The sequence below is a fragment of the Fistularia commersonii genome, chromosome 4 (genome assembly GCF_037954325.1).
Source record: "Fistularia commersonii isolate RoL2024-O1a breed Wild chromosome 4, RoL_Fcom_v1.0, whole genome shotgun sequence".
Taxonomy (NCBI): domain Eukaryota; kingdom Metazoa; phylum Chordata; class Actinopteri; order Syngnathiformes; family Fistulariidae; genus Fistularia; species Fistularia commersonii.
The window spans coordinates 3,666,918-3,694,142 of record NC_141287.1 but is presented as its reverse complement, the minus strand read 5'-3'; the positions used below and the strand labels follow the sequence as shown (position 1 = coordinate 3,694,142).

The 27,225-nt window shown below is 47.7% G+C and overlaps 1 protein-coding gene across 12 annotated transcripts in view; it reads right to left on the bottom strand.

Moving 5' to 3' along the window:
- The window catches only part of stxbp5l (syntaxin binding protein 5L), a 95,634-nt gene that overhangs the window by 39,480 nt on the left and 28,929 nt on the right, over positions 1-27,225 (bottom strand). For all 12 annotated transcript variants that reach the window (XM_086144748.1, XM_086144750.1, XM_086144752.1 and 9 more), the window contains exons 3-4: positions 7,605-7,686; positions 2,734-2,834 (exon numbers count right to left, since the gene is read on the bottom strand). In XM_086144748.1, the coding sequence (XP_086000874.1) occupies positions 2,734-2,834; positions 7,605-7,686 (183 nt within the window). The remainder of the gene's footprint in view (positions 1-2,733; positions 2,835-7,604; positions 7,687-27,225) is intronic.

Here is a 27,225-nt window from a genome sequence, read left to right as displayed (position 1 = left end):
TGAGGAGACTTCCGGGAGGCTTTCCGTCTCCACATGTACAAGAACCGGTCGGTCCGGACCGGTTCGTCCGGCTGCCCGCCGGGCCTCCGAGGCCGGACCACCCCGTCTCCGCAGGTCTCCAAACATGGAACGGGAGGCGGGGCTTCCAACCGCCTCCACTGAAGCTCGAAGAACCCTCCTGACGTTACGGCGCGGTGGGTCCGACCACCGGGACAGCGGCCAAGACACATGAATAATGCATCCCATAAGGGACGGTTGGGATCATATTTTCAAACGGAGAAATCGAGCCTTTGCCGAAAGCGCCTGGCCGCCCGGAACAAACCAGACCAAAGGAAAGTGGAAGTTATATTGAGATTTAGCACAACAACAAGCTGTGCTCTCCACTTATGTAACCTTCGCTGGGATGTAAGTGGATCACATTCACCCGCTTCACGCCGCCGTGGCAACCGGGGGTTCGGCGTCCAACCACGGGAGGAGCCGGGAATCCAACCGACGACCTTCAGATGGGAAGGACGGCCGCTTGGTCGAAGGCACGTTCGGTTCAGTTTTTAGCCGCAGGAATGCAGTTTTACAGAATACCTGCTCCCGCTAAAGCTGCAGATGAGCAAAAAAAAAAAAAAACAATACATAAATATACATGTTTTATTTTGGCGAGGAGGAGCGTCGGGCTGAATGGGAACGCAGCGCAATGCAGCGCTTCATTTTTCTGACATCTCATTAGACTTGTATTGTGAGCACATCCTTTCACCTCTGCCGCCGTCCAAGGTCTCCTCTTCCTCCACATGCTGCTTTCACGAAGGGGAGAGAAAAGGCAGACGTGCACGGACGTGCGCGCTGAGCAAGTGAATTCTTCAAGCGTCGGGTTCGGAGACGAACGGGAACGTGATGTTTCTTGCCGCTCCCGGCACCTGGATCAAGGGGAACCTATCTAAGCACCTGGCCTACGAAGGTATGCTTTTAGCAAGTGATGCTCAGAGTGCTTTTCTTGGACGCGGATGTTCCCGGTTCAGTCCCGAGCTCCAGCCGGCCTGTTGGAGAGTGCTTGAGGAGACCCTGAGCTCCCGGTGGTCTCCTAGAAGCCTGCGCGAGGGCCCGAGCACATTGACCGATCTGCTGCGAGGAGAACCGAATGGGACCGAACAAGGGGGTTTCTTCTGAGCGCGATACCGTTGTTACCCCGGAACGACGTCGTCCCCCCCGACAGCACCGAGCTCGCTTGAATAATGGACGTGCACGTGTCCTCCGGGTACTTTCGGCAGCCTGCAGACCGATCTACCGACCCCTGAGACGCAGAAAACAAACTTCCCGAGTCCGGGTCCCTAATAAAATGAGTCACCTTCTATGTTTAGAGGTTCACCCGCACCGGGGGAGGAAATTGTTTCCGAAGCTCGGCATCAGCATGCAGAGGCCATTGTTTGCCATTAAATTTTCATGATTGAAAGCAGAGATTGAGCTGTCTCTGCTGGAAAAAAGTAAGGAGCCAAGCAATTTCTCTCCCCGCAGACTGCGACTCTGCAGCAGAGAGAGCTTCCTCCCCATTGGCCAGAGATGAAGGTGAGGAAGTGTGACGTCAAGGGACCCTCCTCTCTACACCAGAAGCCCAGCGTTCGGCCGACTCGTCCTTCTTTCCAGACATCTGAGCGGCGTCAGACCACCAGAAGAAGTGAGAAGAGTCCAAACGTTGCACTCCTTCGTCCACAACTTCACGGCGTTCTGATCCGACGCTAGTTTCCGTACGGATCGGGGGACGGTTGTGGAGCGCCTTCGTGCAAGACGTCACGATTAGCTTCGATCGACACGACTTCCTGGACTGCTTGGTCTTTCCTCCGGGCAAACTGATCAGAGGAGGACATCGACAGGGGGAACGTCTATCATTGCCGCCACCAGGTGTTTGATTCAACCTACGTGTGACCCAAAGGGCGAAGGTCACTCGGGAGGATACGCCTCGCGAGGTCCCACACTAAGATGGAAGCGAGAGCCTCCACCTGCAGATCCTATTTCACCAGTTCATCAGACAGGATGAGGAGAATCAATGGAAGTGGCAGGAAACAGGAGCCGCTCTTGTCTTCTCAACTCCAGCGAGTTCCAGACTGAGCCGATTGACCGGGTCCTCGCGGTGGCGGGGGAGGGTTCGGGGCCAAGCGTCCCGCCGCCTCCGAACCTGGAGCCTCAACGCGGTCCGTCCAAAAGAAAGCGTGCCGCTGACGGTTCCCACAGATATCCGTCAGATGATCACGATCCTGCTGCTTGCACATTTCCGAGCGAATCCTCCACGTCATTTACGCGGTTCTTAAACAATCCGGTTCATGCTACATTTTCGGTATGGAATAGATGTGCGGTGAAAACGTGCGACCGATACATTCGGAGCACGTAGCATTTGAGGGCATTTGTCGGGCCATGAGAAGATGGTGATGGTGACCCAAACGTAATGACGTGACCAAAACGTGGCCGCGACGCGAGAGGATTTCTTCTCGGTTTGGTTTCGTGATTCATTCGAGCGTTTGAAGCTAACCGCGCCGGAAGGCATACATCCCCTCAGATCTGGTTTCATTGGACCACCTAAAACACCCTTGGGCTGCTGGCACTACGCCCACACTTTTATTACGTGGGGCTTCTGGGAAAACACGCAACGTCCTTGCGAAAACCCGCGTATCCGTGTCACGGATGTATCGGGATCACTAGCTTTGACCGCTAGCCGGTCCGTGTTAGCGGTAGCATGTGTGTGTGCCTTACCTCTCCCTGTTGAATTTGAGCGAGTGCAGGACGGCCGGCCTCCTCTGGCGGAGGTTCCACAGATGTAGCGTGTCGTCTGCACAGGCCGTGACCAGCGCCCCCTGCAGGCCACAGAGAGACAGCGGCGTTCGATAGCTGTAGATTTACTTTTGAAAGGAGGTGCTCACGGAGCCCGAAAAGGACAAAGGGAGAATATTATCGGATGGATTGCTCTGAAACAGGATTGGATGGAAGCGTCGGGTGGTCTGTATTGTTTGCGAGATGCCAAATGTCTCCTTCGCTCTGTAAATTCACCGGGTGTTATAAAGAAGAGACATCCCGCAGCGCTTGAACTGATGAAATATAATCGCACTCAGAACAGGAACCTTTGCTAGCTTTCATTGTTCTCCTGCACAAATCCAACTCCGGAGGCGGCCCGGACATGGAAACGTTCACCCTCGCGTCCGCTCCACAACGGAGGGTGAACCTCCTGAACGCTCCTGGACTTCCAGGAGGAGCTTCACGCAGATCCCGTAGGAATCCTGTGGCTAACCCCCTCGCCGCCATGCTGCCGTGGCTTATAACCTCGATTTAAATGCATCCTCTCGCAACCTCTCGATTCCCGTCAATTATCGATCAGTGATATGAATCTGTGCGGAGTTATGTGAGTTCAAGACGCGCTTCCAGGGCCGATGATCTCAGATCACAAGTCCGCGCTCACTTTAACAGCCCGTCTCCTACATCAATCCTGATGTAGCACACGGCCTTCGTTTCAGATCGGATCAATAATGATTCCCGTCCGCTCGGTAATAACCCCGGCATCGCGGAGCTGATATCCAAACTGCGGTAGTTTCCCTCAAGGAGGCCGAACACCGCAGTGACCTTCTGGAAGAAAGAGCCAAAGAGGCTCGGAATAGGACTTTGGGCGTGAGATGTCAGAATCAACTTCAACGTCCACACCTTTGACCTTCAACGCATTGAAGCGTTTTAGTTTTCAGGGAAAAACCCGGGTGACGGTAAAACCTCCGTCTGATAAGCAATAGCTGTTGGCGGCCACAGCAACGTGGCGATAAAACTGACTGTTCTCGCCCAATTCCAGGTAAGAAAACAAACCAACAGATTCCTTGCTCCGCAAACAACATCCACAGTAACCCCAAAATCACACAAAAAACAAGCATCAACATAAACCCCAACATTCGTGACCCAGCACAGGCGTCAAACTCAAATTTGACCCGCACTGTAACTCTATTTGGCCTGCAAAGCCATAACAAATGACTATTAGAGTCTACAGCGCATGTAGCGCTAATTCTACAAATCCAAGAATTTTCTGCTGTTTTTTTGGCACGAAAATTACAACAGGACCCATAAACACCCTCTCCTCTGTGTACAGTCGTCATAGCAACCTTATGCTAATACTAGCACGAGCAGGATTTTGCAGGAGTGCAATATCAAGTTCAATATTGTATAGTATTAAGCTACGCTTGTTCCATATTTAGTTTTTAAGCAGAACTTGTTTGGGTCCATATGAAAAGGTTCATTGGTAGAACTGGAGGAAGATTTTTTTCAATAAATATCAATGTTGGCCCGCGACTTTATCCCAGTTTTGAATTTTGTCCCGGTGTGTGTTTGAGTTTGACGCCCCTGCGCTATCATGACAGTATCATGACAGGAGCTCAGGATTGAGGGAGTTTGCATGTTCTGCACCCTCTTGCCGGTAGCTGGACTTCTGAATGGCAGAAAGTGAAAGCACCCGATTAGAGGGAGTCTGGAGAAACTGGAAAACCCTCCAGCCGGTGACGGCGGCTCCAAGCATGGGAGGTTGCAATTAACTGCCGAATTCCCAGGGCGGTGCGGCGACAAGGCTGTTCCCATGAAGACCAGACCCCAGGGAGGAGTTAGCTTTTAGATGACTAATATAAGCATCGGATTAAAGAGGTGGCGCAGAAGAAGAACGGAGGAGGATGAGGAGATGATTTCCACCCATTGACATGTTGGGGACACTGATCGCCCAATCACACGCCATCTTCAACTTCCATTTAACCAGGAAGCTCCAAGTCTGGGTTGTGTGATGGAAACCAAAGGGCTGGAGGAGGAGGAGGAGGAGGAGGAGGAGGAGGAGAAGGAGGGAGTCAATGCTTTTAAAGCTGGGAAATAGGAAGAATAAAAACATTAAATGAAAAAGGGATATAAATGGAAGCATATGTGTATATAGGATCCATATATCCTGCTAGATTAGAGGATGGATGGATGGATGGATGGATGGATGGATGGACGGATGGATGGATGGATGAATGGATGGACGGACGGAGGGACAGACGGATGTTTAGATGTTTAGATGGATGGATGGATGGATGTTTAGATGGATGGACGGATGGATGGATGGATGGATGTTGAGATGTTTAGATGAATGGATGGATGGATGGATGGATGGATGGATGGATGGATGGATGGATGGATGGATGGATGGACGGAAGGACAGATGGATGTTTAGATGTTTAGATGGATGGATGGATGGATGTTTAGATGGATGGACGGATGGATGGATGGATGGATGTTGAGATGTTTAGATGAATGGATGGACGGATGGATGGATGGATGGATGGATGGATGGATGGATGGATGGATGGATGGATGGATGGATGGATGGACGGACGGAAGGACAGATGGATGTTTAGATGTTTAGATGGATGGATGGATGGATGTTTAGATGGATGGACGGATGGATGGATGGATGGATGTTGAGATGTTTAGATGAATGGATGGATGGATGGATGGATGGATGGATGGATGGATGGATGGATGGATGGACGGAAGGACAGATGGATGTTTAGATGTTTAGATGGATGGATGGATGGATGTTTAGATGGATGGACGGATGGATGGATGGATGGATGTTGAGATGTTTAGATGAATGGATGGACGGATGGATGGATGGATGGATGGATGGATGGATGGATGGATGGATGGATGGATGGATGGACGGATGGATGGATGGTTGGATGGACTGATGGATGGATGGATGGATGGATGGACGGACGGAAGGACAGATGGATGTTTAGATGTTTAGATGGATGGATGGATGGATGTTTAGATGGATGGATGGATGGATGGATGGATGTTGAGATGTTTAGATGAATGGATGGACGGATGGATGGATGGATGGATGGATGGATGGATGGATGGATGGATGGATGGATGGATGGATGGACGGAAGGACAGATGGATGTTTAGATGTTTAGATGGATGGATGGATGGATGTTTAGATGTTTAGATGAATGGATGGACGGATGGATGGATGTTTAGATGGATGGATGGATGTTTAGATGGATGGTTGGATGGACGGACGGAAGGACAGATGGATGTTTAGATGTTTAGATGGATGGATGGATGGATGGATGGATGGATGGATGGATGGATGGATGGATGGATGGATGGATGGATGGATGGATGGATGGTCAGATGTTGCATCTGTCCGGGTAGGTTCCCCTCCCGTCCTCCTCTCCAGTGTCTCCATCCCAGCCTCCCCTAGCTAACCTCTCAGAAGCCAGTCAGATGTTTAATTCATGAAAGTAAAATAATGAATGCGGTCTTGGCAAACAAACAAATGAATTAGACTCTTCATGCCCTCCACTGGGACGGGAACGGAGAGGAATTCTAATTTTCCTCCAGCGCAAGAAGCATATGAGACAGACGTGGTCGCCGCCATGATTGACGTTGCGCTCGTCGAAGGAGAGGAGTTTTTTCACGCCGGCCTGTTAGAGCCTCTCAGAACAATCGAGTCCAGACCAGAGGTTGGCAAACTACGGCCCGCGGGCCACCTACGGCCCGTTGGTCCTTCCAATCCGGTCCACCAAAGATCGGTACAGAATTCTTACTAATGCGAATGATTAAATGATCGTATCATTGAATGTGGGAGCTCAAACAGGAGATTATTTCATTTTGGGAGCTACTTGAGAATTCTCGACACAGATTAGCTTTGTGATTCAGCCTTTCCTTTGGACGTACTGACAAACATGAATGAGCTGGACGTGAAGATACGAGGGAAAAACCGGTTTGAGCATGAGATGCGAGCGAATGTCAGAGCCTTCAAAACCGAGCTGGTTTTATTTTCGAAGAAAATGTCGGACCAGTCTGATATGTGCTGTTTACAAATGCATTTTTTTTAATATGTATCGTATCTTGAGCTGACTCATCCCATCTGCCACACACACTCACACACACACACACACACGCACGTACCTTGACTCATGTTCAACAATAGCCATAATAGCCCAACTCAACCCAACCTAAACTAACCTAACCAAACAAAACCAACCCGCCCTAAAAGAACCCAATTCTATTCTATGCTCTGCTATTCTGTTCAATTTGAAGCTAAGCTAACCCAGCCTAAAGGAACCTGACGTAAACGAAGCTAACCGACCTTAACCTACGCAAACACAACCAAGCTCAATGTTACCTCACCTAACCCGACCTAAGCTAAGCTAGGCTAGGCTAACGTGAATTAGCACCACCACAGATGGACTGCTTGTGGAGCGCACGTGGCATGGAAATGCACAGGAGCCCAGGAGTCGGGACTGGAAACGCTGGGTGGGTTTACATCAGGGGAAAACATGAACACGGAAAAAGGAGAAACACTCGCCAATAGCGAGGCGGCCTGAGGACGTGCCTGGGCTCTCATTGGTCAGGTTCCCAGGGGGCGTGGCTTCAGCCGTTTCTCACCAGTCGTCCATCATCGACGTTAAAGAACGATTGCATGACTTCAGCGATTAGCACGTAGCTGTTAGCGCTAGTAACAGATGATTCGTGGAACCTCAAACCCGTCTGACTCCTGCTTCCCGGTTTCTGCGGGTCATTTTAGAGACCCGGTCCGAACCCGATCTTCTCCGCCTTACCTCGTTGATGAGGAACTGCAGTTGGAGGACGGCCGCCCCGCTCTCGTGCTGGCAGTAGCAGTCGACGCCGGGGCGCCCCAGTCTGGTGGCTCGGGGTCAAGGATGTTTACGCAGAAGGAGGAGACAACCTCCGGTCAGAAGGTGCTGGTTCTGGATGCAGAAGCAAGAACAAGAACATTTCATCAGGTGCTAACGTTAGATGTGGATCTCCCAGGGTTCCATCATATCTTCTCATATCTACTGCGGCGTCTAACCAGGCGTCCACATGGCTATTTCTATGATTTATATTATCTTCAGCCTATCGCAGCTCACAGGGAGAAACATGCAAGATCTCACGTCTGGACCATGGAGGGTCTCCAAGGAGACCATGGAAGTCCTCCGGTTGGAATCCAACCAAGGACCTTCAGGCTGAAGGCTGGAGGAGCCAAAGACCTCCTGGGCGGAATCTCAAACCGCTGCACCGCAGTTTCAAACGTGTTATCAAGTTATTTTCCAAAATGCTCCGAATGAAGGTAAATTGAAGGTTCCGGCAAACCTTCTGAATCCCATCAATGTCAAAACAGTCGGCGTTCAGGAGACAAAAAGATGAAATAAAGCAGAAGCCACAGACATCTAAATAAACTCCACTTGACTGGAGCTCACAAACAAACCTACCCGATCATGACGAGGCTGCACACACACACACACACACACACACACACACACACACTCCATTGCTGATATCACGCCATTCCCCGCTAGCGGGTGTGAATGGAGCAGCGTGAGGCGGTGGACGGACGTCTGGCTGATCCCGGGAGATGATGGAATCCACTCGGTTCCTGCTGAGGCTTGCTGTGGAAACAGCAGCAAGGTTTCTCAGCGGTTATTAAAATCCGTGATTGAAACGGCTCATCCTCGGAGAACATTTCAGAAAAAGGAGCGGAGAACCTGAAACATCTTGTTAGCGAGACTCTGAAAGGGCAAGTGTGCGCCGGTAGCAGGTAGAAACGTAGCGTTTAACTACGGCGTCATGAAGGAGGTCCTTCCAGAGAGCTGTGCTCCAGGACACACACACACACACACACACACACACACCGTTGGTCAGAGAAGGTAGGAAAGTCAGGAAGCGAGCGATTGCTCTTCAGCTTCCAGTTGCAGTTCCATGCACGCGCAGCAAAGCGACGATCCCGACTCGGGTCTCGGTGAAGTGAGACACTTCCTGATAATAAAACACCGCCTTCAATGTGAAGACGCCGATAAGGAAAGTGTTTGTGAGCAAAGACGACAATTCCGGGTTCGCTTTACGCCACCGACACACAACTGCAGGCCGACGACAGGACGACAACAACCCTGTGGAACGCACATATTGGAACGGGACTCCGAACACAAAATTGTTGCTTCTTCATGTAAAATATTCAAATACCGTGATTTCAATCTATATTTTGTTTTTTTATTTTATCTTCATTTTATTTATGTTCCAATGCATTTTATTTATGATTTATTTTACTGCATTTTTTTATTTTATCTTCATTTTATTTTATCCTATTTTATTTATGTTCCGATGCATTTTATTTATGATTTATTTTACTGCATTTTTTTATTTTATCTTCATTTTATTTTATCCTATTTTATTTATGTTCCGATGCATTTTATTTATGATTTTTTTTACTGCATTTTTTTATTTTATCTTCATTTTATTTTATCCTATTTTATTAATGTTGCGATGCATTTTATTTATGATTTATTTTACTGCATTTTTTTTATTTTATCTTCATTTTATTTTATCCTATTTTATTTATGTTGCAATGCATTTTATTTATGATTTATTTTACTGCATTTTTTTATTTTATCTTCATTTTATTTTATCCTATTTTATTTATGTTCCGATGCATTTTATTTATGATTTATTTTACTGCATTTTTTTATTTTATCTTCATTTTATTTCATCCTATTTTATTTATGTTGCGATGCATTTTATTTATGATTTATTTTACTGCATTTTTTTATTTTATCTTCATTTTATTTTATCCTATTTTATTTATGTTCCAATGCATTTTATTTATGATTTATTTTACTGCATTTTTTTATTTTATCTTCATTTTATTGTATCCTATTTTATCTATGTTGCGATGCATTTTATTTATGATTTTTTTTACTGCATTGTTTTATTTTATCTCCATTTTATTTTATCCTATTTTATTTATGTTCCGATGCATTTTATTTATGATTTATTTTACTACATTTTTTTATTTTATCTTTATTTTATTTTATCCAATTTTATTTATGTTGCGATGCATTTTATTTATGATTTATTTTACTGCATTTTTTTATTTTATTATTTTATTCATCACAACATTATGTAACATATGTCATATTATTCAATCTTAGCTAACTGCTGTTTGCTCTTCCTACTGCGGAGCCTGGAAACCAAACTCAATTTCATCGTACGACGTTCGTACTCCGTTGTTGACAATCCGTCTATCTTTGCATCCGTCCTCCGAGCCTGACGGAAAAGGAACCTGGATGTGATTATCGTTGTTGTCATTAGCGACCCGCGTGTGCAGAGATTTAACACAACATGGGGTTGAAAATACTGACAGAGCTAATTGATCCTGTTTCTTCAGAGATCAGTTATTGGTTTCATTTATCTTATTCTTGCTCTGGCAAATTTACGGGTAAATAAAACAGATGTCTTAGCAGACGTTTGGATCCTGAAAAGATTCCTCCCAGACGTCTGAGTGACAATGACCGAAAGAGGAGATGATGCTGGAGATCGCAGAGATGAAGATGTTGAGGTTCTCTTTGGGAGTGACCAGGATGGAGAGGATCGGGAATGAGTCCATCAGATGGACGGCACGTGGTAGATGTTTTGGAGAGAAGGTCAGAGAAGCCAGACTGAGATGGTCGGGTCATGGACAGAGGAGGGATAGAGAAGATACTGGTGGACGGATGCTGGAATTGGAGCTGCCAGGCAGGAGGTCTGGAGGAAGACCAAAGAGAAGATTTATGGACGTAGTGAGAGAAGATATGAAGGTAGTTGGTGTGAGAGAGGAGGATCCAGAGAATAGGGTTAGATGGAGAAAGTGGACTCGCTGTGGCGACACCTGAAGGGAAAAGCCCAAAGGAGAAGAGGAATCTGTCACAGGGGTGCAGGACATGTATGACCGAGACAAAGTGATAATTGAGATGTTTTGGACATGATCAAAGGAGTGTTCATGTCCAAACCATGGTGAAGATCTGGGTAGGAGGTTGCTGAAGGTGGAGGTGCCAGGCAAGAGGTCTGGAGGAAGACCAAAGAGAAGATTGAAGGATGTCGCGAGAGAAGATATGAAGGTGTGAGAGAGGAGGATCCAGAGAATAGAGTTGGATGGAGAAGGTGGAGAACCAAAGGAGAAGAAGGCTGGCAGACAAAATATCCTTCAATCAGGATATTTTCCCCGCTTGTTGCGGCGGCGGCGACGAGTCCTCTGGACACTGGAATCTATTTCCAGATGTGGACGGATGTGGAATCTAGATGTGGACGGTTTTCTGTCACACGTGGAGATGTGATGTCGGCAGCCGAATCACAAAGTGAATAGCTGGCGTCGGCCCCGGAGATCCCTCCATATCCTCCCTCCCGCCACCACGACGGGCCGGGCTTTGAACGCCTCACATTTAAATTCACGCCGCGCCTCGGACGGCGTCGACACAGAAGAAACACAACGCCAAGATGGAAAGACTCCGCTTGTAGATCGGCGGCGTCGGGAACACAAAAGAGGAAATCGTAATATCAATATGTGACGGTTTTACAAAGAATTCACCTCGCAGTGCAAGAACGTCAGGTGGACGTACACGTCCTTCTACCACGTGGCCAAGAAGGGACGACATAAACCACAACCGACCTCAAATAGGCGGCTTCGGAAACGATTGGATGAACGCGTGAATATTTTTCCGGCGCTCCGGAATGTTCCTTTCGCCCGCCACCTTGCTCCTCCCGCAAGCCGAGCCGAGCGCGATAAAATTAGATCTTTCCGGCGTTCTCCGGGGGCGCCATTGTGCTCGGCCGCTCCACGGCCTCCCGCTGCCTTCATTTGGATTTTCTTTTCTTTTTTGGTTTTTACACCCCAGAGCTGCTTTGCAGTTAAAAGCTCTGACCTTTAAACCAAATGTTGATCAAGGCGGGCTATTTCTCGGAGTTTCCCCCGCCGCTCCGATCCCGCCTCGGCTGCCGTGCCGCCGTCTGACTGACCTGGAATCTACTCGTCCGCTTAGCGACAGACCGCCATCCTCCATTTAAAGATGGCGGCGGCGTCCTGAGGAGGCCAATTCTCGCCGTTCAGACTGGCGGCGTTTGCCGAGCGAGCGTGTGCACCGGCGCGTGGTGAGCAGGTGGCGAGCAGGCTGTTGGTGTTTGTGTCGCAGACACTGTTTACAACTCTGTATACAGTAAACCCTTGTTTTTGGCGGGGTTTGCGTTCCAAAAAGAACCCGTGATAGGCAAGATCCATGAAGTAGAAACCTTTATTTTTTTTTTTTCCCAATTATTATACAATTAAATACTCTATTATACATTGAAAAGAAAGAACAAACCATTTAACAGGTTCAATCATTTGTTTCACAAATAAAAGTACTGTACTTTAGAAATGATTTTTTTCAACAAATAACTTCTGTACTGTCAAATAGTAATTTTAATCATCAATGTGAACAGAAGGCTTTAAATGGCGGAGATTAGCTCTGCCCACCGCGACCCGAGTCATTGGATTAAACGGGAGAAAATTAAAAATGATGATGAAAAAAACTGCGGACAGTTGCAACCCTTTTTGCATCCTTATTAAAACTTCTTGCTGCCGTCGTCCTTATGTTTTTTTCTTCCTTCTTTATGGAACGAACGGAAGATTCATTCATTCCGTAACGCCGAGCTACAGCCGCATAGCTTTTAGCTTCCCTTAGCATGTCCAGAAGTTTAACTTTATCTGCCATAGATAGCATCTTCCGCTGCCTTTTGGGCCCTGCAAGGTGCTTTTGTTTGTCAACATGATGGGTTTTAGAGAAATTGCAAGAGAATTTGCACGTACGTGATGTAAATTCGTCAAGCTGTTTTACGTACGTGTACATATTAAACTGCGACGTTATCGACGCACAGGTAGAGAAGAAGCGGAGTGACTTTTTAGCCAATCAGAATGCAGAACACAATGCACCATGCAAATCCGGGAAGTAGCAAAACCGTGAAAAGTAAACCGCGTTATAGCGAGGGATCACTGTATTTAAGCCCCGACCGGGGGATGTGCTGTATTAGCATGAGCATGTAGCGCGCGATGCTGCTAACCGTCGGTTTGTTGTATGCAAACAGCTGCAGGAGGTTCCCTGGAGACCCTGCATTGTCCAGACGTGTTGCGAATGACAGCGTGAACGGAAGAGCGTCTCTATTTTACCTTAGGATCGTCCCCGGCCCGGACCGCAGGATGGGCGGCGGAGATAATGAATGAATGAAAAGGTCCCGCCGATGCCGGACGATAGCGTCTCCGCATCGATCCGGTCCGACCGCACTCTGCATGACTGAGCGATCAACCGGGACACGGCGGCAAAAATCCATACTCATGTTCGATCCATCGCCGGAGATCACAGAGTTCTTCGAGGCTCCTCAATGAAAGGAGTGATTCCATTAGAACCCGACCGGTTGGTTCACTCATCGGCAGGCGAGACGGAAAGCAAGCGTTACGAAGGCGACTCCGGCAGCTCGAGAGCAGGCGGAACAGGCCGTGAACAGCGTCCTTTATCCGAATCCTCTGATTTTGACGCTGTCGTCCATTCAAACAAACGCTTTCCTCCCCAAGCCTCGCCTCCATCCCTGCTGCCGGACCCTCGACTCCCTAAAACAAGAAGAGCGTCGTGTCCTTTACCAAAACCACGTTCTTCTGACGAGTGTCTGCAGAGACCTGCCGACGGGCGAAGTTCTTCCCCAATAAAGATCCAGGGTTGGATGCGTTGCTTAGCGAAGGGTCCGTGGACTCTTTAGCGAATGCACATTTGCATAAAATTAATTCAACACCAACTTTATGCAAATGGGCCGGGGTTGCGCGAGGAGATAGCGGCGCTCAGATGAAGCCCCGGGAGGTATCGGCGCCGCTGGATGCGAGTCAATATGGAGTCTAATCAGCCGGCTCTCCTCTCGCCGTGAACTGGTCGCGCTTCCTTCACGGTTGTATAACCACAGCCGCTACCGAGCGTCGTGGCGCTCCTGAATAATCCAGCCTTCAACCTGTAGAAAATAAATCCTTAACCGTGGACTTCCCAAAGGTATGCTAGCGGGGTTGAAGTGCAGCCGCTTGAAGTTCCTTTGAGTCTCCGTGCAGGAGCTTCTGTCCTGAATATCAAACGCTCTCCGCCTCGCGAAGGAAATACTAACAAACTATCGCTTCCTGCAGAGGCGCCTCCGGTTTCCTCCACGTCTGGACGGGCTTCGCCTCGGAGGAACGGTGACGGCGACCCCGGAGGTCAGCAGGGCGACCCCTCCGAGAAGAAGACGTTTACACAAATAGCTCTACTTCTGTTTTCTATCTCCATCCACAGCATCTGTAGCTGACGGCATTTGAGCGAAGCGGTGGCTCTTTGTTTTGTGCCGTGACTTGATGCGGGGAAAGTAAACGGCGAGAGCGGCGAGTAAGTGGCGTGAGCCACGCTTAAAACGCCGCTTGAAAAGCCGGGACCGTCTGCGGCGCCGCCAGAACGGCCGTTAAGGCTCGCCGACTAATTCCAGAGATATTCTCACCGTTTAAAAACCCTCCTTTAACGGCCAGCTTTGGACGGATTAATCCCACAGACTTTAATTCATCTCATTAAATTTGGGAATACCAACAACTATTATTTAAAGGCTAACGAACCGGATCACATTTTATGTGTTTTCTTTTCAAAGTACGGCCCTTTACGGGCGTCCACGCCGCCTCGGTGGTCGTCCTCCTCCAAACACAACGGCAACAATCCTCAAACCTCCTTTTCATCTCCTCAGAAGAAGCCGATGTGGCCTCGCCGTCCTCCCCGAAGCTTTCTGTTTGCCGACCACTCGTCGCCGTGATTTGGGATGAATATTTAAGCACGATAAACGATCGCAGTCACGATCCCAGCGGGGCTGTTGTCCTTTCTTATTGAACTCCCGTTCCTCATTGGCGTTTATTTATTCATCTCACCTGGCATCATGGAAGGAAAAATAAGTCAAATGAAAAAATAATTTGAATGGTTCTATTTAGTCAGTGATTTGTACGATAAAGTTATTTTCAACCTAATTTCACAATTTTTAGTGTTTTTTTTTTTTTTTTTTGAATCGCTAAAAACAAAAATCACATTTAGTGTTTAAATATGAAGTAGAGGCGTGCGGTGACACGGATTGCGAAATAACTGCACTAATACATGAACTAAATTTCCATACTTTAGCTGATGTGTATAATTTTGTTTCGTCAACAACCGTAACGTGCCTGGCGATCTTAAAACGGCAGCTAAGACACACTAAGTGAGGCACGCAGTGACGCTGCCTCATGCTAGGGGGCGCCGCTGATCCCAGGGAGCCTTTTTACTACTCGGCTAAAGAATAATAGAATTAGCAACAGCAAGCTACTGTAAACAGTTAGCAAGTCAAGTGCAGCCATCCGGGTATTTTTTCCTCTTGCTTGGCTTTATTTCCAAAACGGAAGATTACAAAGCTAAACTGAAAGACTTTTCTAAACTGGACTTCCAGTCGAAGCAGGAGATAATAAGTCAGGGAAGTCCGACGCCGGCGCTAACGGATTAGCTTCAGACTAGGAGACGGAAGACTCGGCCTTTTCAAACGCGGTGGTTCACACGAAAAGGCTGCGGTGTGGATGTCCAGTAAGAAAGCACCTTTTCTGCTTTTCCTGCATTCTTTTCCAACTTCCGACCATCAAACATGAGCGGCCGGCCGCTCGCATTCAAAGTCAAATCTGGCTAAAAACATTGGAGATGTCCAGGATAGATTTGGCTTTGAATGAACAGCAAAGACTCAACATCAGCATCCACGATGCTAAGCAGTTTGTATATGTAAAGAAGGCTGATATGATATTTCAAACAAAACACGTCAACTGCTGCCAATGAAATGGTGAATAAGCTTCTCTGTAGGTTTCATATGTTTGTAAATCTGACTGATGACATCGGAGTCTCAGCAGCCATGAACCTCACCACACCTCACTGGCACCTAAAGAGACCTGAGACTATTCACCCTTTGGCTGCATGTTTTGACAATATGGGGTCTTCAGAGAACCTCCTGCATGTGTTTGGACTGTGGGAGGAACCCAGAGAACCTTGCAGAACCCCACCAGACACAGGGAGAACATGGAGACTCCACACCAGGAACCTCCAACAACCGCATAATCTTCACCGCACTGTACAAGCACCATCCGAGGTCCATCCAGAGAACCTCCTCTTCACTGTCAAAATATCTCAGCGGCTGTAAATGTCCTCTCCCGCTCTGCTGGATCTCCAGTCCACCTAAACGTCCATGCAGCAGCAAACGATGTCCTGCAGCTCAATCAGAAACATCTCAGCGGATCTCTGCTGACATTTGTAAAAGCCCTCGGAGGTGCCAGCTTGGACTTTCAGACGGAGAATCCACAGAGAAGGTGATAAAGTGTGGATTTCACCCTCGGAACCACATGTTTAAAGCGTGACCTCCCGATGCCGATGAAACCCCGTCTTTAACGTGTTCCTCACCGTGAAATCCAGAACCTCGGTTCCACCACTGGTTAGAAACGTGGCAGTTTTCCGGCACTCAAAAACACGTTTTAGCGGCGATTCCGCGCGCCCATCGGTGCACCTCGCCGGTCACCATAATGAGCTGCTCGGCCAGTAATTAACCCGCAGATAACCTGCCCTGAAGTAATGCGATTGGTTCTCCAGACACAGGAAACGTAGCTGCTCGGGTTGTTTATCCGTTTACTTCCAAGGTGAGGTCACTTATTGATGTTTGCTAAAAATACCTGCGCTCGAATCATCCTCCTGAACGAGCGGTCGGAGGTGAAACAGCGGAGATTCAGCGGTTCTTTCTGCAACAGCCTCACGGCGAGATAAGATAAGATAAGATAAGATAAGAACAACTTTATTAATCCCGAAGGAAATTGTTGGAGATCCGATGAAGGTAAGTGAATCTTCTCGCCTGCATCTGAAGATATAAACACAGTGTCGCCGCAACCAGATGTTAAAGGCCGGGAGTCTGAGGGGACCGGATTGGATGAGACCAGATTCAATGATAGCCGAAAGGAGATGATGCCATCGTCAGCGCCTGATCCTCTGCGGCCACGTGGAGCTTCAGATTTTGGCGTTTTGGCGTTTGACATTGTATATCCTGAGGCTTCCTTAGGGTTCTCCAGGTTCCTCCCGCCGTCCAAACACATGCAGGAGGTTCTGAACAACACGGATGAGCAGAAGACGACGACACTCGAAGCTGCGCTCCCATCGTCTCCATGCCAGACCTACGAAACCTTCCTTCTGATGCAGGTTTTCAAAGTCTACCGAACCCGTCCAACCTCACCGAGGACAAAAGGTGGCGGAAATATGCTTCCAAACCATGAGAACGACGACGACGAACACTTGGAATCTTCATCTTGGAACGTCCTTCTGCAAAGCGAGCCAGTGCACGGCAGGGAGACGGTGTTGACGGTTAGCGTTAGCGTTAGCGGCGGTTCGTTCTCCACCCTGTAAATATGGCTCCGGGCTGTTTACCATCTGACACCGTCTCAACCAGAAAGATTTTCCGCTCGGTAGAAGAAGAAGATCGAGCAGATTCTCAAAAAGCACGAAACGTGACGTTCAGAACCGGCGCGGCGTCCACTCGGCATCCTCCATCGCTTTTCCCTTACCGGATGCAATTTGACAACAGGGGATATTTTTATCGACAGGGGCGGAAGATGCGATCGCGGACAGAAACGGGGTGACGCCGAGGGCAGGGGAGCCGGAGACGACGGCGGCCGCCGAAAACATAATCAAATAAAGATGAAATGAAAGATAAGGGGAGAGATGTCTGGGTGGAGGCGGCTGGAAGAGGAGGATGCTGATGGAAGGCGTGAAGAGAAGCAACGAGAAGAAAGAGAACGAAAGGATGGAGACGGGAAATATTTTCCGAGCGATTTGCAGACAAAATCGCATCTTTATGTGGGTTCATAAATGTCTCATGGATGAGAAGACAAGAGTTTCCTGTCCGATGTCTCTGCACCTCCTCAGAAGGAAGGTGAAGGCTGGATGTTTCTGCAGATCCACTCTGACACAGCATGAATGAATGAATGAATGAATGATAGCTTAGCATGTATGTGCCATCAGCCGTCTTCAGTTTCCAAATCTAACACCCGGTGTGAAAGAACCCGATCGGGTCCCGATCCAGAGAAGAAAGCGTTTTACAGCCAAGCAGGTTTTCACTTCCGAGGTTCCTCTGAGGCCTGAAGGTGTTTGAAATTCAAAGATCAGCTCCTAGCAACATCTGCATCCTTGGACAGGAACGCAGAACCAGAGGAGCTGCTGTGCTGCAGTGGTGGTCCAGAGAAGGGCTGGAGAGGTGAATGCTCTCCAGCGTGACATGCTCAGAAAGCACAAGGTGAAAGCGTGGCCTGTTGTGTTTTTGTTTCCTCGTTCTGTTGAAGACTGACAGTTTGGCTGCAGATTGGAGCCAAAAGGGAAAAATGACAGATTTGTGAACCTCGATTTGTGCGTCGCCGAGACCCGAGTACCTCGCGAGGGTTATCGTCTCCGCCCACGGAGTCACGGATTCATTTTGCGGCAAAAAAAAAACATTACTAATTTCTTTTCAGGATCCAATATCCCCGTGATTGGTCGGCTGATGAGCCAAGCCTACGCCAATAATCACTTTAGCGCAACGGGCTTTGGCGCTAATGGGAATTAGTAGATTGTTGCTGCCGGGGAGGGGCGGCGGCGGCGGCAGCGGCGTCACGTTCAAACACACCTTTCAGCGCTAACATTCCCGTTCCTTGTAATATTGAGCAGATGTGACGGGTGGATCGGCTAGCGCGGCGTTAGCTTTATGTCGATGCTAAACCTCAGCTATCACACGTGTCACCAAAACACGGCCCGCCATCCAGGACACGGAGTGCCGTGTAGCATAAATATGTTAAATAGGGCCGCGGGTCTGAGACGAATGTTTCGGCTGTCGAGAGCGACGGCGCCGCGGCAGGAGGGGGGTCACATGACAATTCACGCCACGCCGCATTTTCCGTGCGGCGGCTCTGAGTGCTCATCAGCTGCATTTAAGAGTCTGTTGTGAGACACTAATTGGACAGAAATGGAGAACTCATCAGGCCCCTGCCATGACGAGTGCATTGAATGTGTGTGTGTGTGTGTGTGTGTGTGTGTGTGTGTGTGTGTGTGCCTCCCAGCCTCTGTGAAACACATGAATACTTTAGTGAGCGCGCAAACCCGAGCTGCGGCAGCAATACCTACAGCGTTTCAATTGATGATCTTTGATGTTTGTTTTCTAGAATTCTATCGACACTTTTATGGAAACACACTCTCTCCCTTTGAATGAATCGTTAAATCCATTTGTTTTCGACATCATGGGAGCACAAACGGGCAAACCGGCGATTGATCGTCCCTGAACTTGTCAGGGAAAGGAAATTAGCCGGAAGAAGAGCAAAAAACGGAAGAAATTACTTCAAAATCTTCAGGGTATAAAAACACGGCGGAGCTGTTTCCTCAAGAATATCTCCTTCACCGGTGATAAAGCATCTCATTTCATACTTAATGTTAACATATTATTCTTGAACTCAGGAAGGAGAAGCTGAAAGTGTGACATTTGCGATTTGGACACATTCTGTGGCGTGTGATGTTTGCAGGCGATGTAAGACGATGTAAGATCGGGTTTTTTTATTTGCCATAACGACAGGTGAGGCAGAGCCTGACCTGCCTCACCTGACCGGATTCGACAACGACAAAGATTCACATTTCCAGCTTCCAAGGGAAGAATCGCGGCCGTCCATGGAAGCAAAGCTCCTTCACAGACATTCACATGTGGGATATGATGCCACCATCATATCCCACATCTTATATTGCATATCATCCTGGTCTCAGGCTCACCTAACAACCCTAACATCTCTGAGATCTTTACATAATCAAGCCCTAAAAATTCTTGATAAAAAGCCAAGGCGCTACCATCATTACCATATCTTGGGAAATATAAAATATTAAGTTTCGACAACTTGATCGGGTACTCTGATATCCGTCTGGTCCACAAAATCTTTCATAACGCCTCTTAAGACCTTCATCAAGCCTCGCTGCCGACTCACGAGTCCAGTGCCGAGGTCGGTGTCTAGAGGAGACTGCGATGTTCCTGAAAGGAAGTCAGCCTTTTCTCAATCTGCCTTTTCCCGTAAAGCCATCAAAGAATGGAATGGGCTTCCAGACAATCTGAAGAACATGACTGATTTTCACAAATTGGATTCTGGAGCTCCAAACATGCTAACGCTAACAATGCCAGACGGGTATTTTACCATCAGATGTTTCCCTTCTGGGTCACATCTGATGGCCCCCAGATCACCAAAGTAACAATATCACAACAATAGCACTTTCAACTTGCAAAATACATATTTTATTGCCTGTTTATATATTGTATAGTTATTTTATTGCCTATCTGTATATTTTATATATATTGTCTATTTTATACAGTTTTATATTTGTATTGTCCAGGACTACAGATGGAAATTAGCTATGAGCTACAATCTAGTACAAACATCTCTGCCTCTGTGCTTCATGTTTTTGTACACTGTCCTAATAAATTTCTAAACAAACAAACAAAAAAACATTGTGGACCTTAAAAGGCCGGTTCCTCGTCCGTCCTCCCGGCCGTCGCCCTACTTTCCGGCTCCCGGCGTGAAAATCAAACTTTTTGTTTCTCCCTATTTGCCGCTCTCTTCTCCCCATTATTTCCGTCTGGCTCTCCATGCGTCTTTAGCTCCCTTTTGAAATGTAAACCGCACGCTTGACGAATGGCGGTGAGTCACAATGTGGGAAGATGAATCAGCCCGACTCTCTTTCTCTTTCTCCTCCTCGCGGGCGCCGATGCGATCACCTCGTGTTTGCACACCTACACCAATCGCCTGGCTTATCCCATCTCTCTAACGGTGCTCGAGTGTGAACACACAAACACACACACAATAAGCGTGATACGTCGTCGCGGCGCTTGAAGAAGAGATTAGCGCGGCGGCGAATTGAGATATGAGTCACTCAACCTCGGAAACGGCGCACGTTTAGTCCGACCGGAACGAAGATCCAGCGGCGGAGGAGAATCGACAGCGGACGACATGAAGAATAACAAGCGTACGCGTGGTGAGCGCCAGAACCTCCGGCAGCGGAGCAGAAGTTGGAGAACTTTCAAGGCCTCCGAGGGAAAGAAAGATACTCGATGGAGCGATAATGTGTTGTAGACCGAGAGCCGTTAGCCGGAACGCTAGGGGAATTAAAAGCAGCATGCTGGAGGTCTGAAGATACCGGTGAGGTGAAGTTCATGGCTGGTGAGGCTCTGACGTCATCAGTCAGATTTACAAACATATGAACCTACAGAGAAGTTGCTCACCATTTTATTGGCAGCAGTTAACATGTTTTGTTTAAAATATCATATCAGCGTTCTTTACATATACAAACTGTAGCATGGAAAAAAAGCACATTAAAAAAAAACGTACTTATAAATGAGGCCCATGCGGCGCTGAGCGGTTTTCCTTTAGCTTAGCATTGTGGATGCTAATGTTGAGTCTTTGCTGTTCATTCAAAGCCAAATCTATCCTGGACATCCTGAATGTTTTTAGCAAGATTTGACTTTGAATGTGAGCGGCCGACCGCTCATGTTTGATGAGGCTTCTTTGCGGATTCTTTAGGTCACAACATCCCATGTGACTCCAGACATTGTCGGAAGTTGAGAAAAGAATGCAGGAAAAGCAGAGAAGGCTCTTTCTTACTGGACATCCACACAGCAGCCTTTTGGAGTGAACCGCTCCGTTTGAAAAGACAGAGTCTTCCGTCTCCTAGTCTGAAGCTAATCCGTTAGCGCCGGAGTCGGTCTTCCCTTACTTATTATCTCCTGCTACAACTGGAAGTCCAGTTTAGAAAATTCTTTCAGTTTAGCTTTGTAATCCTCCATTTTGGAAATAAAGCCAAGCAAGAGGAAAAAATACCCGGATGGCTGCACTTGAGTACAGTAGCTTGCTATTGCTAATTCTATTATTCTTTAGCCGAGTAGTAAAAAGGCTCCCTGGGATCAGCGGCGCCCCCTAGCATGAGGCAGCGTCACTGCGTGCCTCACTTAGTGTGTCTTCGCCGCCACTTTATGATCGCTCGGCACGAGAAACACGTTACGGTTGTTGACGAAAAAAATTATACACATCAGCTAAAGTGTGGACATTTTTTTCATGTCTTAGTGCGGTTATTTCGCAATCCATAGCGGCTCCTCTGGCTGCCGCGTCACCGCACGCCTCTTCTTCATATTTAAACGCTGAAAGTAACCCTTTTTTCACCAAAAATGGTGAAGTTAGGTTGAAAATAACTTTATAGTACAAATCACTGACTAAATAGAACCATTCCAATTATTTTTTCATTTTACTTTTTTTTCTTCCCATGATGCCTCTACTGACTGCACGTCACTGGACGTCCACGTGTCGCGCCCGCCTGTTGACTACGACACAATTACGACAGTTCGGCACCGAAAGAGGCGGGAGATGATCGCGCCGCGGTGGCGCTGGACGGACGACAACTCCCGGGTAATTGTGATGTATATCAGTCGGGACGGTAATGACGGCGAGTCCGGTAGCACTGATAGCTCATTATGATCCAGATGGCCCTGCTGATTCGGCAACGGGGGGTCTCACGACTCCGGTCATTATTCTTTGCAGATGACATCCTGCGGCGGTAACCTTGAGACCCTTCCGCCAATCAGCATCTCCGCTGAGAGCTCAGCGCCAACGCACAGATGTCGCTTTTCGTCCGGCGTTTTCTGCACGGTGGAAAATACACCTGTGACTTCTCCACGGAGCGCCGAGGTAAATACGATCCGTCCCGCCGAATCCCCTGGACCGGCTCACACAACAAAAACAAACATGCGGATTTGTAAGAACATAAGTATAAGATGAATATTGTAGAGTTCAGTGGTTCAGACCCTGAGATGTCCAGATGTTAAAACAAGAAGGTGAATATTTGTATGAGGAGACGATGCCTGTATCCACGGGCTCCGGCGCTAACAGCTATCAGCGAAGCTTTCCCAGGGGTATCAGGACCTCCTGGCTCAGGTTCTTGTTCGGCGGTTCAGGTCTTATATTCGAAGGGACACGTTTGAACGCGCAGCCGAAATGCGTCTGATGCATGTTCGCTTTGTCCAAATGAGACAGGTGATTAATAGTACGGGCACGCAGCACAAAGCCGCCGCCGCCGCCGACCCTAAATTAATCATAGGTTTGTTTCGGGCGTCACATAAATCCAACCGTTCACCGTGTCGTCCCTGATTCCCTTCAAAACACCGGGCGGCTCTTGGACCACAGCGCTCTGCTATTTAGAGGAAAACAAAAGCTGTCAGTATAATTCATCCTGGGCTCGTTGGAGTGGACCGACTCCTGCTAGCATCTGCTAGCATCACCGCTGCGTTCAGACGGCTTCAGGGACACGCGGCGCAATCGTGATCCGGCATCTTCTGGGATCACCGGACACTCGTGGAAGGTAGCGCCGCTGATGCGGGAGTGACGTGGGTTGGATTGTACATCGCCTTGGGTGTCCAACATCCATCCATTGATCCATTCTCCATCCCGCCCATCCTGCACCGGTTGGTCTCATCTAGAGACATCGTACCGTCACCCTGTCATTGACATGGATCCGATCAGGATCTTCCGCTGAACCTCCTCTGTTTTCCACCAGCGCTGTTATGAAGACGTGGCTGGAAAACGTGGCCTTCCTTCCAGGTGCTCTCCTGTTGAAAATAAGCACCTCTCAGGAACCATCCAGCTTTATATCTGAAGCTCTGCTTCCTTTCCATTCTGCCACCGGTGCAGATCTAATTTCCCAGCGACAGACGCACCTGCGGGGATCTCCATTTCCAGCCGCCTCTCCCTTCGTATTCGCATCCGTGGAATTTCTTCTCTTCTCTTTCTCTTCCACTTTGGCAGCAGCGCCGTCTTATCTGTCCTCAGGAATTTATTCCTCCTTGATCTTCCCTTTTATCATTTCCCATCATCTTTCGCACGGCCAGAAGAGCAGATGAAATAGCCGCCTATCAGCCAAAGTGCGCGGAGATGAAGACGGCAGCGATGGCGCCGACTTCCACGTGTTTGCACCGACGTGCCCTCGGTGGCGGGTTTCGCAAGGCGGCACGTAAACGCCGTTTAACAGACGGAGAAAACCAGCGGTGGTAAAGCCTGCGAGGGCCGCCCGGGGCCTCCGAAGTGTTAGCATTTAGCATTTGCACGCATTTGAAACCATGTGTTGAAGCCGCTCCTGCATCAAAGATAAGCCCATCAGTCAGTCACTCTGTTGGCAGATGATGCCCGGAAATATTATTTTGAAAAACCACTGTTTCCGCCTTTGCGTTACTGCCGCACTTAACAAACACATTAGCTACCAAGAGCGAGGCCTTGATCCAGGAACAGAAGTCACCGGAGAGCTTTCTCGGGAGGAAACGAGCAAACGACGACGGCGAGGAAGCGTCGCGGACCGCCGGCAAGAAAAAGCTGCATTTTAAGAAAATATCAAGATTCCTATCCAAGTAACGGGTTCATCGCAACAGCTAATACACGAGCTCTGCGCCCGCTATGTGTTATTTGCGGTGAACGGCGTTGCTAATGAAGCTATGAAACCCTCAAAACTGTTGTATTTGTTTTCTGTTTTCTTTTGTTATTAGAGTGAAAAATGATTGTCATTGCCGAATATAAAGTGTAATCGTTGTAATCAGATTAAATACTATGAACTGTTACAAATGATTTGAACCCTTGCGCCCGGGAAACATTTTCCTGCATCAAGAAACTGTTCCCTGGAGGCAGCTGGAGGCCTCGCCTCACCTGACATCACGGAAAGAAAAATATGTAAAATGAAAAAGTGAATTAAATGGGAATATTTATAACCAAATTAGTATATATTTAAGTTGTTTTCCACTTCAACATTTTTTGTTGTTTTTCTAAAAAAAATCACATTTACCGTTCACATATGAAAAAGAGACGTGCGGTGACAGTTAGCATGCCAGCTAACTGTGCTGACATGCTATGCATTCAGACCGTATTGCTGTCCCTATGGATATCACCCAAAAAAAAAAAAACACTTTTAATATATGAACTAAATTTCCATAGTTTAGCTGATGCGTATAATATTTTTTGCCAATAAATGTAACGTGTTTCTTGTAACGACTGCGAAGAGACACTAAGTGAGGCAGGCAGTGACGGTGCCTCATGTTAGGGGGCGCCGCTGATCCCGGGGATCCTTCTTACTACTCGGCAACAGAATAATACAATTAGCATTAGCAAGCTACTGTAAACAGTTAGCAAGTCAAGTGCGGCCATCCAACTATTTTTTGCCGATCTCATGGGTCTGTATGGCTCACAAACACAGAGGGATGAATGTGAATCTCCTGGGCAGCTTCTCCACTTTCTGGCCCAGAAGGATCTCATTCAAACTGTTCCCATTTGCTCGTTCTCGGCACCAAAAAGACTCAAAACATAAAGTCGGAACAGGACCGATCGAGGACGACCGTCTTCACCGGTGGTGATTTCCATGGAGACAGAGAGACTTTTAAAACCGAAGAAAACGGAAGACTTCAACAAGCAAGTTATCGATGCTACAGAAGCAGCGGCGCATGGACTTCGTTTATAAGTAAAGGTAGGAGATTATAACGTTTTTTTTTAAATGTGCTTTTTTTCTATGCTACAGTTTGTATTTGTAAAGAATGCTGTTATGATACTTTAAACAAAACACGTCCACTGCTCCCAATAAAATGATGAACAAGCTACTCTGTAGGTTCATATGTTTGTAGCTCTGACCGTGATGACGTCCAATGTAGACTTCTTTGTGGTCGTTGCCACGGTATTTCTGATCAGGCTTTGCACCATCGTGGTCCTGTGAGGAGGTGCAGGGTCCGGACGGGAACCACGGCGGTGAGGTTTCCCACGTCCACCTCCTTGCCGTGGGACCGCCGAGGTGAGGGATGTGTGGGTGGAGGCCACGGATAATCAGATATCAGGGATGCTCTCCAGCAGCAGGCGCCTGGTCTTTGTCTGTCCAGGTCTTCAGCTCAATGGGCTTCTTCCAACAAACATCAGGAAAAGCAACAAAGGGGTCCTGAATTCCAATCGGCAGACGGCCGGACCAAGAAGAGGAATACAGTGATCCCTCGCTATAACGCGGTTTACTTTTCACGGTTTCGCTACTTCCTGAATTTCCATGGTGCATTGTGTTCTGCATTCTGATTGGCTAAAAAGTCACTCCGCTTCTTCTCTACCTGTGCGTCAATAACGTTGCAGTTTAATATGTACACGTACGTAAAACAGCTTGACGAATTTACATGACGTACGTGCAAATTCTCTCGTAATTTGGAGTTTCTCTAAAACCCATCATGTTGACAAAACGCTCTGGAGCGACAAAAGGGCCCAAAAGGCAGCGGAAGATGCTATCTATGGCAGATAAAGCTAAACTTCTGGACATGCTAAGGGAAGGTAAAAGCTATGCGGCTGGAGGTCGGCATTACGGAATTAATTAATCTTCCATTCGGTCCATAAAGAAGGAAGAAAAAAACATAAGGACGACAGCAGCAAGAAGTTTTAATAAGGATGCAAAAAGGGTTGCAACTGTCCGCCATTCTTTTCATAATCATTTTTAATTTTCTCCCGTTTAATCCAATGACTCGGGTCGCGGTGGGCGGAGCTAATCTCCGCCATTTGAAGCCTTCTGTTCACATTGATGATTAAAATTATTATTTGACAGTACAGTGCAGAAGTTATTTGTTGAAAAAAACATTTCTAAAGTACAGTACTTTTATTTGTGAGACAAATGATTGAGCCTGTAAAATGGTTTGTTCTTTCTTTTCAATGTATAATAGAGTATTTGAATGTACAATAATTGTAAAAAAAATAAAGGTTTCTACTTCACAGATTTTGCCTATCACGGGTTCTTTTTGGAACGTAACCCCGCAAAAAACAAGGGTAACTGTAAATAAAACACGGGCTCGGCTTCTGTGGAGCTTTTTGGCAGGGCCTTGTTGCTACGGTGATGGACAGATAATCACCGCCATAAGACGGCTTCGTGGAGCCGTCCAACCGCCATGATGGTCACTTTACCTCCTCCGGTTTCAAATGCAACGGCAAACGCCCTCCAATTAAGTAGCACTTTCATAACATGCGGTTACAAAGTGCTTTACACTGGTAAGCATTCACCCCTTCACACACACACACACACACACACACACACACGACGGCAGCAGCGCTACTAGAAGGAGAGCGCTAATGATAACAGAGAAATATTTATCAGCAAGCTCTTGGAAGCTCCTCCATCTCCTCCACTTTACGTAAACGGTCTCCACTTATCTGGTGCTTTCATCACCTGGACGCTGGACCACATTCCGCCGTCACACACACTCACACACACACACACCGACGGCGGCAGAGCAAGAAGGTGTTAATGGGCCCGTGGGGGATCAGCC